Here is a 12919-nt window from a genome sequence, read left to right on the forward strand (position 1 = left end):
AGGATCTTCTCTCCTGCACACATAGATTGTGCAATCTCATGCACCAGATAAAGTTCATCAAACATTTGCACTTCCTTGCAGGGATCTCTGCTTATGCCCACTGCATACCTCCACCATATGTGAGGGATTCACTCATTGGTAGGCGTGGATGACCCCTTTGGGGGTGCGTTTTCACAGAGAGATAGCCGATTAGAGGTTGAAAACAAGACTGATTTATTCATGCAATTTACTTAACACAATTGCAAGCATCAAAACAGCCAAAATAAAATAAAAGACAAAATAAATCCTTGCCTCGGTGGGCGGCTACCTTCTCACAGCTGGAACCTACCTAAGAAGTCTTTCCAACCTACTGTTGGGCCGACACTGCTGATCCTACAGCAGACACTCAAATGTCCATTTGTTTGCTTTTCACACAGCACAAACATTGTCCATTGAACATGTCCCTTTGTTTTCTTTCACACAGCACATGTTCATTTATAACAGGATCCTTTACTCTTCAGATTCTTCACATTGAACATAGTTCTCTTCACACTCTTCACATGGAACACTTTGTCTTCTCACCTTTGAGACGTCTTCACTCGTGGTTACCCTCCTTAGCTTCACATCGCTGTAGGGGGTCTTCTCCCATGCTCACCAGCTTGTCGGGAGGCACACATCCGACTGTCCCCCTCTCCCAGCCCACACGGCGACAGGAGGCAGCAGTCCTTCTCCCATGCCCACACGGCGTCGGGAGGTACACGTATGTCTGCCTTCCTCTCCCAGCCCACACGGCGACAGGAGGCAGCACTCAATAGATTTTCTCTGGACAAATTATAGAGTCCTTGATCTCCTCATTCTGAACAGCTGAATGGTTTTCAACTTCCTGCTGGCTCTCTCTGCAGCCAACACCCTATAGTATCAGTGAACTTTCAAAGCAGGTGGGAATGTGTCTCCTCTCAGTGACTACATTCCCAGATTTACCTGACTTCCTGTCACAATATCAACAATAGACACCCTAAAATGGAAGGTTTGAGTTTTTTGATGATCAGCTTTATTTTATAGGTAGAAAAGGTCCTTTGTGACCTGGACATAGAGAACATTCAAGATCTGAGAGCAAATAAACTGAGTGGAGGTCAGAGGAGGAAGCTGACCCTGGCGATCGCACTATTAGGAGACCCCGAGGTAAACTTTTTAGGAATAATTTTTCACATTCCATAAAAAAAATTAATTTTGAAAAAAAAAACTTGCCCCTTCTTTCAGATTCTTTTGCTGGATGAACCGACGTCTGGCCTTGACCCATTCTCCAGGCACCGTGTATGGTCTGTTCTCAAAGAGCGCAAAGTTGGCCGTGTCACCTTATTTAGCACACAGTTTATGGATGAAGCTGACATCCTTGCGGGTTCGTTGGTCTATGATTTTGGTGTCCACCTTTCTGTTGTAACATGAACTCTAACTTGTTGATAATTCCTATCCATGTCTGACCATTATCTTCTTATTTGGTTACAGACCGTAAGGCTGTGCTCTCCAACGGGAGGCTGAAATGTGTTGGTAGCTCTTTTTTCCTAAAGCGGAAATGGGGCATTGGCTATCACTTGAGGTGAGCATGGAGACCCAAACCTGCATGTAATGCTTTAAGACTTGCAGAAGATTTAGTTGATGCACCAAGTATAGGATTCCTCATAGGCGTGCGCACGGGGTGTGCCGGGTGTGCCCAGGCACACCCTAATCACCCTCGTGCCCGCCATGTCCGCCGCCCGCTGCTGAGTCTGCTCTGCGGGCTGCGGCTCTCCTCTGCCCCTGGGCTGACTCATTTGGCGCCGCTCAGCTCCAGACTGAATCTGAGCCGGCGCCGCCCACTGTGGAGGGGGAGACAGGCGTGCCGGAGAGGGACTGTCGGGTCCGGGGCTGGGGGAGGGACTGCCTGTGCAGCGGCCGCCCAGCACAGTCAGCGCGGGAGAGAACCAGGCAGGACTCAGGAGGAGGCAGAGCAGAGAACGAGCAAGCCGGCCGCACGGCGAGGAGGACCACCACAGTCAGTCAGACTCAGCAAGCAATCATCCATCACCCATCAGCATTCTGCAAGAAGGAGGGGGAGAGAAGCCAGAGAGAGAGCCTGAAGTGAGTTGTGTGGAATTATTATTATTATTTTTTTTTTTACAGATCACTGGCACTGGTCACTTTGCATTGAAGGGGGCACACTGATCACTCAGCATTGATGGGGGCACGCTGGTCACTCTGCATTAAAGAGGGCACCTTGGTCACTCTGCATTAAAGGGGGCACCTTGGTCACTCTGCATTAAAGGGGGCACCTTGGTCACTCTGCATTGATGGGGACACGCTGGTGACTCCGCATTGAAGGGGGCACGCTGGTCGCTCTGCATTGATGGGGGCACGCTGGTCACTCCGCATTGAAGGGGGCACGCTGGTGACTCCGCATTGAAGGGGGCACGCTGGTCGCTCTGCATTGATGGGGACACGCTGGTCACTCCGCATTGAAGGGGACACGCTGGTCACTCCGCATTGAAGGGGGCACGCTGGTCACTCCGCATTGAAGGGGGCACGCTGGTCACTCTGCCTTGAAGGGGGCACGCTGGTCACTCCGCCTTGAAGGGGGCACGCTGGTCACTCCGCCTTGAAGGGGGCACGCTGGTCACTCTGCCTTAAAGGGGGCACGCTGGTCACTCTGCCTTGAAGGGGGCACGCTGGTCACTATATATATATATATATATATATATACATACACTCACACACACACACGCACGCACATGTGTTTGAGCTTTGGTTTGAGGTGCACACCCTAATGCCATAGGCTGCGCACGCCTATGGGATTCCTCAAACAGTGGCTCTAACATCTGGTAGACCATGGTGCAAACACAAAGGGCCTCATACAGGAACCTTCAAGCGAGGGTTAGAATTCAGCAAAGAACTCTTCTAACATCTAGACCATGGTGAAAGGACAAAGGGTCTTAAACCAGAACCTTCAAGGAAGGGTTAGAATTGACCAAACAACTCTTCTAACATCTAGACTGTGGTGCTAACACAGAAGGCCTCATATCTAAACCTTCAAGGAAGGGTTAGTATTCATTAAAATATTTCTCTAATGGCTACAAACACAAAAGGCCTCATACCTGAATCTTTAATGACATTTTAGTTGCCTTCAGCGACCAGTTCCCATACTACATCTAAGCATAGATAGAAGGCGGTCTGGTTTGGTTTATGAAAATGCTGAAACTGTGATCCTGTGGGGCAATGTGGCTCACACAGAGTAAAAAAAAGTCAACCTATGTGAAGGATTGAGCCTTTGGTCCTTTTGGCTATTTGGACTACCAAACCACCAACCTTTGTCTCTTCTATAGCAGGCGACCCTTTTTAATACTAACATTTGCAGCTTAAAAGGATTATTGGCACAGATAAAGGGTCCATGTCCCTCAGCAGTGTGAAGAGTATTTTAGTGATTCATTTTGCGTGATAACACTATATTTATTATATCTTTTTTGGGTAACCAGGATGCAGGTGACTTCCTCATGCGACACAGAGGCCATCGCATCCCTCATAAAGCAGCACGTCTCCAGTGCCAAACTCAGCACACAGAATGTGGAGGATTTGACGTTCACCCTACCATTCCAGAACATGGATGCCTTCCCAGGTATGTGCTCATGTCATGGTCTGAAGAAGATAAAATGGAAGTCTGTTGGGAAGGGAAAAGAATGTCAAAAAAGCCAATGAATTTCCAGTCACAACTAATCAACCAGCCTGCGACCAACTGAATGAACCCGTCTAACAGTATGCATTAATAACAGGGGTTTAGTTGCACACATTTGCAAATACATGTGTAAGCTGCAAGGCACCCTGATATCTGCAGTCCGTAACTCTAGCTTTAAAGAGCCTTCACAGTGGGAGCACATGTATTCTGATGGATAGATGGAGGACAGGTGACTGGAGGGAGCCCACCCCTCCTTAAAGTCGCAGGGACGCACTGAACACACAGCACATTGCACAATGGCAGCAAAGGTTATAAGTGGGGAAGTGACCACTTTTTGTATGGTTGTTATATTGGTCAGGCAACGCACTGACACTTTTGCTGGTTGGTAAGTTGTGACTGGAAATTCCTTGGCTTTTTTGACATGCGTTTGCCCATCCAGTACTCCTTGCTGTTTAGACCAGTCATAGGTTGGGGAAGTGACAGCTTTTTGTATGGGAAGGGAAAAGAAGGAGGGAGTGCACAGACCAGGAGCATTGAGCTAACGGTATTACGAAGCATGGAGGTAAATGAACACATTACACCAGCATTTCTCAACCTTTTTCCAGTGGTGGCGTCCTTTAAAAGAATGCAAAATCTTGAAGCACTCTAGTCTAAAATGTAAAAAAATGTTATTTATCAATTTGAAAACCTGAGCCTGGGATGATGCGCACAGCTGCCCTAATGAAATGAACTTTACATCAGAGATTAGTGATGAGCTTCGTGTTCGAGTCAAACCTAAGTTCGACTCGAACACTGCCTGTTTGCCCGTTTGCCGAATGCCGAACAAATGGGCTTCTTCGCGGCAATTTCGAGTCACCGCATCTATAATTAATTTAATAGGTTTTATTTAATATCCATAATTTATATTAATCATCCGGTGGCCAGGGAATCAAACCAAGAGCCTCTCATTTTCAAGCCCGTTATTCTACCAGCTACGCCACTGAGCCAGCTGATTAACCTAAGACTCTCTCTGCCTAACTAACTTCTATCTGAGTTTGACAGCTCTTTTATAGGGCTCTGAAGTCACCAGTGCCTCATAATCCATTGCTCAGGTACAATGAATAAATTACTGACGTCAGTAATTTATTCACTGCACCTGAGCAGTGGATTATGGGGGGCTGGTGATGTCAGAGCCCTATAATAGAGCTGTCAAACTCAGATAGAAGTTAGTTAAGCAGAGAGAGTCTTAGGTTAATCAGCTGGCTTGGTGGCGTAGCTGGTAGAATAATGGGCTTGCAAGTTAGAAGCTATGGGTTTGAAACTCCCCTGGCCAGCAGGTGATTAATAGTCACTTACATTTAAGCCTTTAAAATGAGGACTTGTGATTGTTCGTGTTCATACATTATGTTCGCTAGCAGGGAGGGTGTTTGGCTCATCACTATCAGAGATGCTCCAATCAGAGTTTCCCTTTCATGTCAGAGGTCTTCCAATCAAAGTCCACTTTTCATGCCAGAGGTCCTCCAATCAGAGTCCGCCTTTCACATCAGAGGTCCTCCAATCAGAGCCCCCCTTTCACATCAGAGGGCCTCCAGTCAGAGTCCCCCTTTCACATCAGAGGTCCTCCAATCAGAGTCCCCCTTTCACGCCAGAGGTCCTCCAATCAGAGTCCCCCTTTCACGCCAGAGGTCCTCCAATCAGAGACTTCCTTTCACTCCAGAGGTCCTCCAATCAGAGTCTTCCTTTCATTCACGTCAGAGGTCTTCCAATCAGGGTTCCCCTTTCATGTCAGAGGTCCTCCAAACAAAGTCCCCCTTTCACGACAGAGTCTATACTACTGCTATAATATATATATACACACACACAGTATATATAGCATTAGGGTGATAGGCAGTGTCAGTAGAGCAGTGGACGGTGTCAATAGAGCAGAGATTGGTGTCAGTAGTTTATTTGTATTATTTCTTTCATTTTTACTTCTTTACAATTTTTTTTAAATTTATGATATTTTTTACAATAATTTTACAATTTTTTAGGTGCTCCATTGGGCGGCTTTGGTGAAATATCAGGTGTCTGAACAGACCCCTGATGTCTCACATTTGAGACAGAGAAAGGCACTGAGGACAAGATATTCCCTTGTTCCTTTCTCTGCAGCCAAACAGCAGGGGGAATCTTTGCAGCACAGGGTGATTAGGGTGTGCACAGGCACACCTGGCACACCCTGTGCGCACCCCTATGAATGGCACCTGGGTTAAGAAACACTGCGTAACACTAATCCCCCTCTGTCCTTTCAATTCATATTTCCTGAAGTTCTCTTTTTATTTTGAACTGTCATTTTGCAGCTCTATTCTCTGACCTGGAGGGACGTGTTGGACGGGACATTGTGAGTTATGGTGTCTCTGTCACCACCCTGGACGATGTGTTCCTGAAACTGGAAGGAGAAGCCGAGATTGAAAAAGGAGGTGGGTGACGTTTCAATCATCCAGCAGTTCCAATTTGGTGTTTGTATCCATTTTCCTTTATTAGACTTTTTTCCCATTTTATTTCCACCCTATGATCCTGCCAGTAACATATGAAGGGGTTGATTTATATTAAAAAAATTGCTGTCTGAATGTCTACGCATTTGTACAGCTGTTGCAAATAATCCCTATAATGTATCTGATATGTCTATTTCCTTTGATTGTCAGCTCCATCTAGTGGTCATAGTGCTGTATTTTCCTAATTAAGGAATTGCATAATTCTTCATTATGGCCAGTTATGGCTAGATGGCGCTGACAATCATAGAAAATAAAACATATTAGACAGGTTTCCGGGATCTTTCGCAATGTCTGTGCAAATGCTGAAACATTTGCACAGCATTTTTTTTAAATTAAAAAGACCCCTATCTGTCCTGGGGCCACAATGCTCAGATAGGCTCTCTTCACACCATTGCATTTTTTCATGCTCTTTGCAGAAACGCAGGGCATTATTTTTAACATGGGTTCCTAAGGAGCACGTTCACATCAATGCATTTTTGTGCCTCTGCATTTTTGGAAAGGGTCAGGGTAGGGCTGGCGCTACCTGTAAGGCGACCTAGGCAGCCGCTTAGGGCACAACTTAGCAGGGGGTGTTGGCATCCTGCACCCAGGATCAGTAATGTTCCGGCCGTTGGCCAGTGCGGCACTCCTCATGCTACTACAATGGAGGGGGGCAAAGTGGGACTTTAACGGTGCAAAATGATGGAGAAAAATCTGAATTCTCAAAAATTGTACATTTTATTACACATAGAAAGTGAGGACAAGACAATACATCAATATAAAATGATAAAATCAAAGAATGCACTCGAAAATATCAACTCTACATGTTTCGCCATCTTCATAATAGCTTCTTCAGGAGTTTTCATAGATATTTCTCGAGAGTGAACATTTCTAAGTAGCAAAAAAGAAAAAACATAAAAGACATAGTACGTGTATATACATAGGGCTTATCTCAATAGTCCTACAATTGAGTGCCCAATTGGTTTACATATTGGTAAGACAATGATACTAAAATAAAGATACCTTAAGATGACCAGAACCCTTTCATAAGCCGAAAGTGGAGGTAACAAAAGTGATGCCACCCAGGCACGCACAGAGGGGGGGGGGGGGGACCGAGACATCCAACCTCTTAAAGTTGACCCACAGAGAGGGTGATAGCCAAGCTAGGAATGATGGATAAGGGCAATGAGACCAGAGCATAGAAATACACTTCAAACCAGAATTGCTATAGCCCCAGTTGTATATGAATAAACAGGTTGGAAAATTACTGAAGTATTCACCTGATCATAGTAAAGGTGCAGTTGGTTCACTGAGTACCCCAATATATGAGAACAGGGAGGGAAAAGCAAAGTTTCCTTAGTATCCCAGAATATGAGGTATCCCTTAAAGAGAATAAAATGGAATTTATTAATGACATTGACAACCATAGTAGGGGTTTGTCAGATATTGAGGGTATGAGTACTTACCCAAAATTGACAAAATTGGGCACATGGATTATCATGCAGTATTCCAAAATTCACCGCCAATGTAATTGACCAAATTTTCCAATAGTACGCTCAGAATGAAGAGACTGCACAGAAACAAAAGGAAAAAGGAAAAAGGCATGGAAGGACATGATCAGCATCTAATGTATGGAAGAAGCGAGGAGAAAAGCAAGGTTTGGAAGATTTCGTTTACCGCAACTGGATCCAAGGCTCATGTGTCGTTCCCCGGTGGTCTAGTGTAATACTGACCGCATGGCGCCGGCATTTATACACCCTCTCCACTCCCTCGGCGTCTGACGTCACCGAGGGAGTGAGAGCAGGATACACCCAGTGGTCCAATGGAGATCGAGGAGGAAGTGCGTCATCAAGACGCGACCGCATCTCATTATTCCACCGGAACCGGAAGTTCGGGGATGACAACATCCGGTCCGGACGTAATGTATGCAGAGGAGGTAAACATTCACGGTAACAAACTGAAATGGATCCAAATGACACTGACAGCTTTACCAAAGACCGGACATCAAAAGATATATCCACAATGCCTATGTTAAATGGAAAAAATCCAAAGACACAATTGGTCATAAAGGAAAAATAGCCCGATTAATAGATCAGTCAGTATTATGATAGAGAAAAGAATTGGAAAGAAAGGGTTGTATGAGACTCCATTAAGGAACACCTAGGAGTTAAAAGGCGGTGCTACTACTAACCAGGTTGGACCAATTTTCCTGGAAAATAAGGGTAGAGAACCGCGGGTGCCCATATGGGCAACAAAGACAGAGGCTGGAAAAGAGCTCGGATCCAGTGATGGCCCCCACTGCGCTTACCTTAGGATCCGCCACCCACAGTCACATCCACATGACGGCAGGGATCTGGAATAAGATATCCAATCGACAAATCACAAGATACTCTTGTTCTTGAAAAGTAAGGTAAGCGCAGTGGGGGCCATCACTGGATCCAGTTGCGGTAAACGAAATCTTCCAAACCTTGCTTTTCTCCTCGCTTCTTCCATACATTAGATGCTGATCATGTCCTTCCATGCCTTTTTCCTTTTTCCTTTTGTTTCTGTGCAGTCTCTTCATTCTGAGCGTACTATTGGAAAATTTGGTCAATTACATTGGCAGTGAATTTTGGAATACTACATGATAATCCATGTGCCCAATTTTGTCAATTTTGGGTAAGTACTCATACCCTCAATATCTGACAAACCCCTACTATGGTTGTCAATGTCATTAATAAATTCCATTTTATTCTCTTTAAGGGATACCTCATATTCTGGGATACTAAGGAAACTTTGCTTTTCCCTCCCTGTTCTCATATATTGGGGTACTCAGTGAACCAACTGCACCTTTACTATGATCAGGTGAATACTTCAGTAATTTTCCAACCTGTTTATTCATATACAACTGGGGCTATAGCAATTCTGGTTTGAAGTGTATTTCTATGCTCTGGTCTCATTGCCCTTATCCATCATTCCTAGCTTGGCTATCACCCTCTCTATGGGTCAACTTTAAGAGGTTGGATGTCTCGGTCCCCCCCCCCCCCTCTGTGCGTGCCTGGGTGGCATCACTTTTGTTACCTCCACTTTCGCCTTAAGAAAGGGTTCTGGTCATCTTAAGGTATCTTTATTTTAGTATCATTGTCTTACCAATATGTAAACCAATTGGGCACTCAATTGTAGGACTATTGAGATAAGCCCTATGTATATACACGTACTATGTCTTTTATGTTTTTTCTTTTTTGCTACTTAGAAATGTTCACTCTCGAGAAATATCTATGAAAACTCCTGAAGAAGCTATTATGAAGATGGCGAAACATGTAGAGTTGATATTTTCGAGTGCATTCTTTGATTTTCTCATTTTATATTGATGTATTGTCTTGTCCTCACTTTCTATGTGTAATAAAATGTACAATTTTTGAGAATTCAGATTTTTCTCCATCATTTTGCACCGTTAAAGTCCCACTTTGCCCCCCTCCATTGTAGTTACTTTAATCAAAGGGATGTGGTGCTTTTTACTTCATCTCTAGCAATAATTCTTTAAAATTCACTCCTCATGCTGTGCCGCCTGAGCGCTACAGCAAGCCACGCTATGTGAGGACCTCCACGTCGCCTAAACCCCCATAGAAAAGCATTGAATAATGCTTTCCTATGGGGAGGTCTAATGCGCGTGCGCGGCCATTGCCGCGCATGCACATTAAAGCGGAGTTCCACCCGAAATTTATACTTACCTCCATCTTCTCGCTCCCGGTCACCTGAAAAACAAATGGATAATCGCAATTTTTTTTTTTTTTCACTTACCTTTTAGAGAAAATATACTCACCTTACTTCCTTCTTCCTCCCCTCGGCGGCCACGGCGATTCGTCACTTCCTGGCTTTTGCAATGATTCCTGGGAGCTGAACGTCATCGCTCCCAGGAATCATTGCGCCTGCACCGGCCCCGACGTCAGTTCCGGGGCGCGCGCGTCATTCCCTTCTAAACAGCTTCTGGGCATGCCCAGAAGCTGTGGAGGGATGACGCGCGCGACCCGGAAGTGACGTCGGGGCCGGTGCAGTGCATCGTGGGACCGAAGAAGGAGGAAGAGGACCGAAGAGGACGCGGAAGAGGATCGTGCTGGCTTCAAGCTGCCCACACCTGAGATGGCAGCGCTGGAGAAGACAATTTCAAGGTAAGTATTTCTCCTGAAAGGTAAGTGCAACCCGGGACAGATCAGAGGCTAGCCATTGTGGAATGTGCTAGCCCTGACTGTCCCGGGGGTATTTTTGTAAAAAAATGTATAACCAGGGTGGAACTCCGCTTTAAGTCTCCCCCGCTGGCTGACATCAGGGCTATGTGAGGACCCCCAGCGTCGCCGAAATCCCCATAGGAAAGCATTGAATAATGCTTTCCTATGGGGAGGTCTAATGCGTGTGCGTGGCCATTGCCGCGCATGCGCATTAGGTCTCCCCCATCGGCTGACATTGGGGCTATGTAAGGACCTCCAGCGTCGCCGAAATCCCCATAGGAAAGCATTGAATAATGCTTTCCTATGGGGAGGTCTAATGCGCGCATGCGCATTAGGTCTCCCCCTCCGGCTGATGTCGGCGGGGGAGGAGAGTAGGTAGAGCCTGACCCAGCGCCGAGGTAAGTCACTGAAGGGGTTTTAACTTGGGATGGGGGGTGGTAGAACATACTGGGGGGCCGCAATTTTTATTTTGCCTAAGGCGGCAAAAATCATTGCACCGGCCCTGGGTCAGGGACTTTTTTAAACCCAAAACTGTTTTCTTTTTTTGGTTCAATAGACTTTAATGGAGAATCTGCAGAAAAGCATGTAGTGCGTTTTTAACGCAATTTGCATTTTTTATTATGCCCAACAGCAAATCTGCTTAAAAAAGCATAAAAAATGCAAATCGCAGCAAAATGGCGGTCAAAAACGCAAAAAGCACTACAGAAATGCTCAAAAGCAACAGGCATAGATGTGAATGGAGCCTTACTGTACTGTATCTTTAGAGGAGCAGTTTTGTCACCCTAAGACACTAGTGAAGAATAGGGATGATCGAACGGTTCGGGTCCACCATCGGTTCGGCCCGAACATTGGGTGTTCGAGGTTCGGCCGAATTTAGAACTTTTTGCCCAAAAAGTTCGGAATTCGGCAACCAGAACCGCCCAAAATGCAATGCTTCAGGAAATGGGCTTTAAAAGCCCGTGATTGGACCAGAACCATTAGCAAAAGCCAATTGAGGGGGCAGAAGAATGCTAGGAATGTGATTGGAGTGACTAGGGGGTCCCTAGACCAATCATTAGTGAATACGCCCCCCAGTATATAAGATCGCCCCCGCCATATTCCCAGCATTGTTATAATGGACATGGAAGAGAGTGGAAGCAGTTCTGTTAATTTTACTTTAAAAGTGTCATTTAGCTATTTTTAGTGTGAGGAAAGGGATATCTAGTGTAGTTAGAGTGCTCCTTTACACTTAAGTTAGCTTCAAAAATTTAGTTTCTGTAGGGAAAGTGTTAAGTGTCAGGGGACCGTAGTGTAGTGTAGGGTTAACTGACAGTGACTGCTATGGCAGGGTGACAAAACCCCTCCATAGCAGGGTGACCGCTATAGAGAAATGATCATTTCTCTGCTTCGGAACAGGAATGTGGCTTCTCACCAGCAAGCATTTTTTAATGCTGCAGGGGCTGCCACTGCCAGTGCTTTTTTGAGGACATGTTTGATGTCAGACATGACATCTGAATATGTGTATAGGGGGTATATATAGACATATATGTCTGAATATATACCCCTAGACATATATAGGTGTGATAGTAGCAGAAATAAATGCTTGCGCTAATGAAATCATTTACAGTAATATATTTCTGCTACTATCACACCTATATATGTCTAGGGGTATATATTCAGACATATATGCCTATATATACCCCCTATACACATGTTCAGATGTTTTGCCTGCCTCAAAAGAACCCCAAAAAATGCCAAAAAAACGCTAGTGTCAAAAAAAAAAATGCCCAGGTGTGTTTTTGCTGGCATTTTTTGGGGGGTTTTGGAGGCAGGCAAAACATCAGAACTTGTGCACAGTACCACTATACACAAGTTCAGATGTTTTGCCTGCCTCAAAAGAACCCCAAAAAATGCCAAAAAAAACGCTAGCGTTAAAAAAAAAATGCCCAGGTGTGTTTTTGCTGGCATTTTTTGGGGGGTTTTGGAGGCAGGCAAAACATCAGAACTTGTGCACAGTACCACTATACACAAGTTCAGATGTTTTTCTTGACTGCAAAGAACCCAAAAAAATGCCTGCTATTAAACCGGCAAGGTGTTACAGCAGAGAAGCCATATTCCTGTGCTTAAAGTTTTCTAATACAAACGATCTTTTTTTTTATGGTTCTGGACATGCTACAGAGCTGAAACTTCACAGGTACACCTTTTAGACCCCCCAGACACAAAATCACACAAAAAAAGTTCTTAAAAATTGTCATTTTTGATAAAAAAGCCAATTATTGAAAAATTAAAAAAAAAAAAAAAAAAGAGATTTTTTGATTTTTACTTTGGATTTAGTATCTGGGGGGTCTAAAAAGTGTACATGTGAAGTTTCAGCTCTGTAGCATGTCCAGAACCCCCCAAAAATTAGCATTTTCTTATAATTTTTATTAGAACAGGAATACGGCTTCTCTACGGCGCTTTTTCTTGCATTTATCGGGCATTTTTGGAGGCAGGCATGACTTTTTTTGGATTTAGTGTCTGGGGGGTCTAAAAAGTGTACCTGTGAAGTTTCAGCTCTGTAGCAT

General features: G+C 44.9%; 1 protein-coding gene across 1 annotated transcript in view; it reads left to right on the forward strand.

The window, feature by feature from the left end:
* The window catches only part of LOC309567503 (ABC-type organic anion transporter ABCA8-like), a 182005-nt gene that overhangs the window by 78914 nt on the left and 90172 nt on the right, over positions 1-12919 (forward strand). The window contains exons 14-18 of the mRNA XM_082272888.1: positions 1042-1161; positions 1240-1378; positions 1486-1576; positions 3486-3625; positions 5998-6117. Coding sequence (XP_082129014.1) covers positions 1042-1161; positions 1240-1378; positions 1486-1576; positions 3486-3625; positions 5998-6117 — 610 coding nt within the window. The remainder of the gene's footprint in view (positions 1-1041; positions 1162-1239; positions 1379-1485; positions 1577-3485; positions 3626-5997; positions 6118-12919) is intronic.

This window comes from Pelophylax lessonae (assembly GCF_965119305.1).
Source record: "Pelophylax lessonae genome assembly, chromosome: 11".
In the NCBI taxonomy this organism is placed as follows: Eukaryota; Metazoa; Chordata; class Amphibia; order Anura; family Ranidae; genus Pelophylax; species Pelophylax lessonae.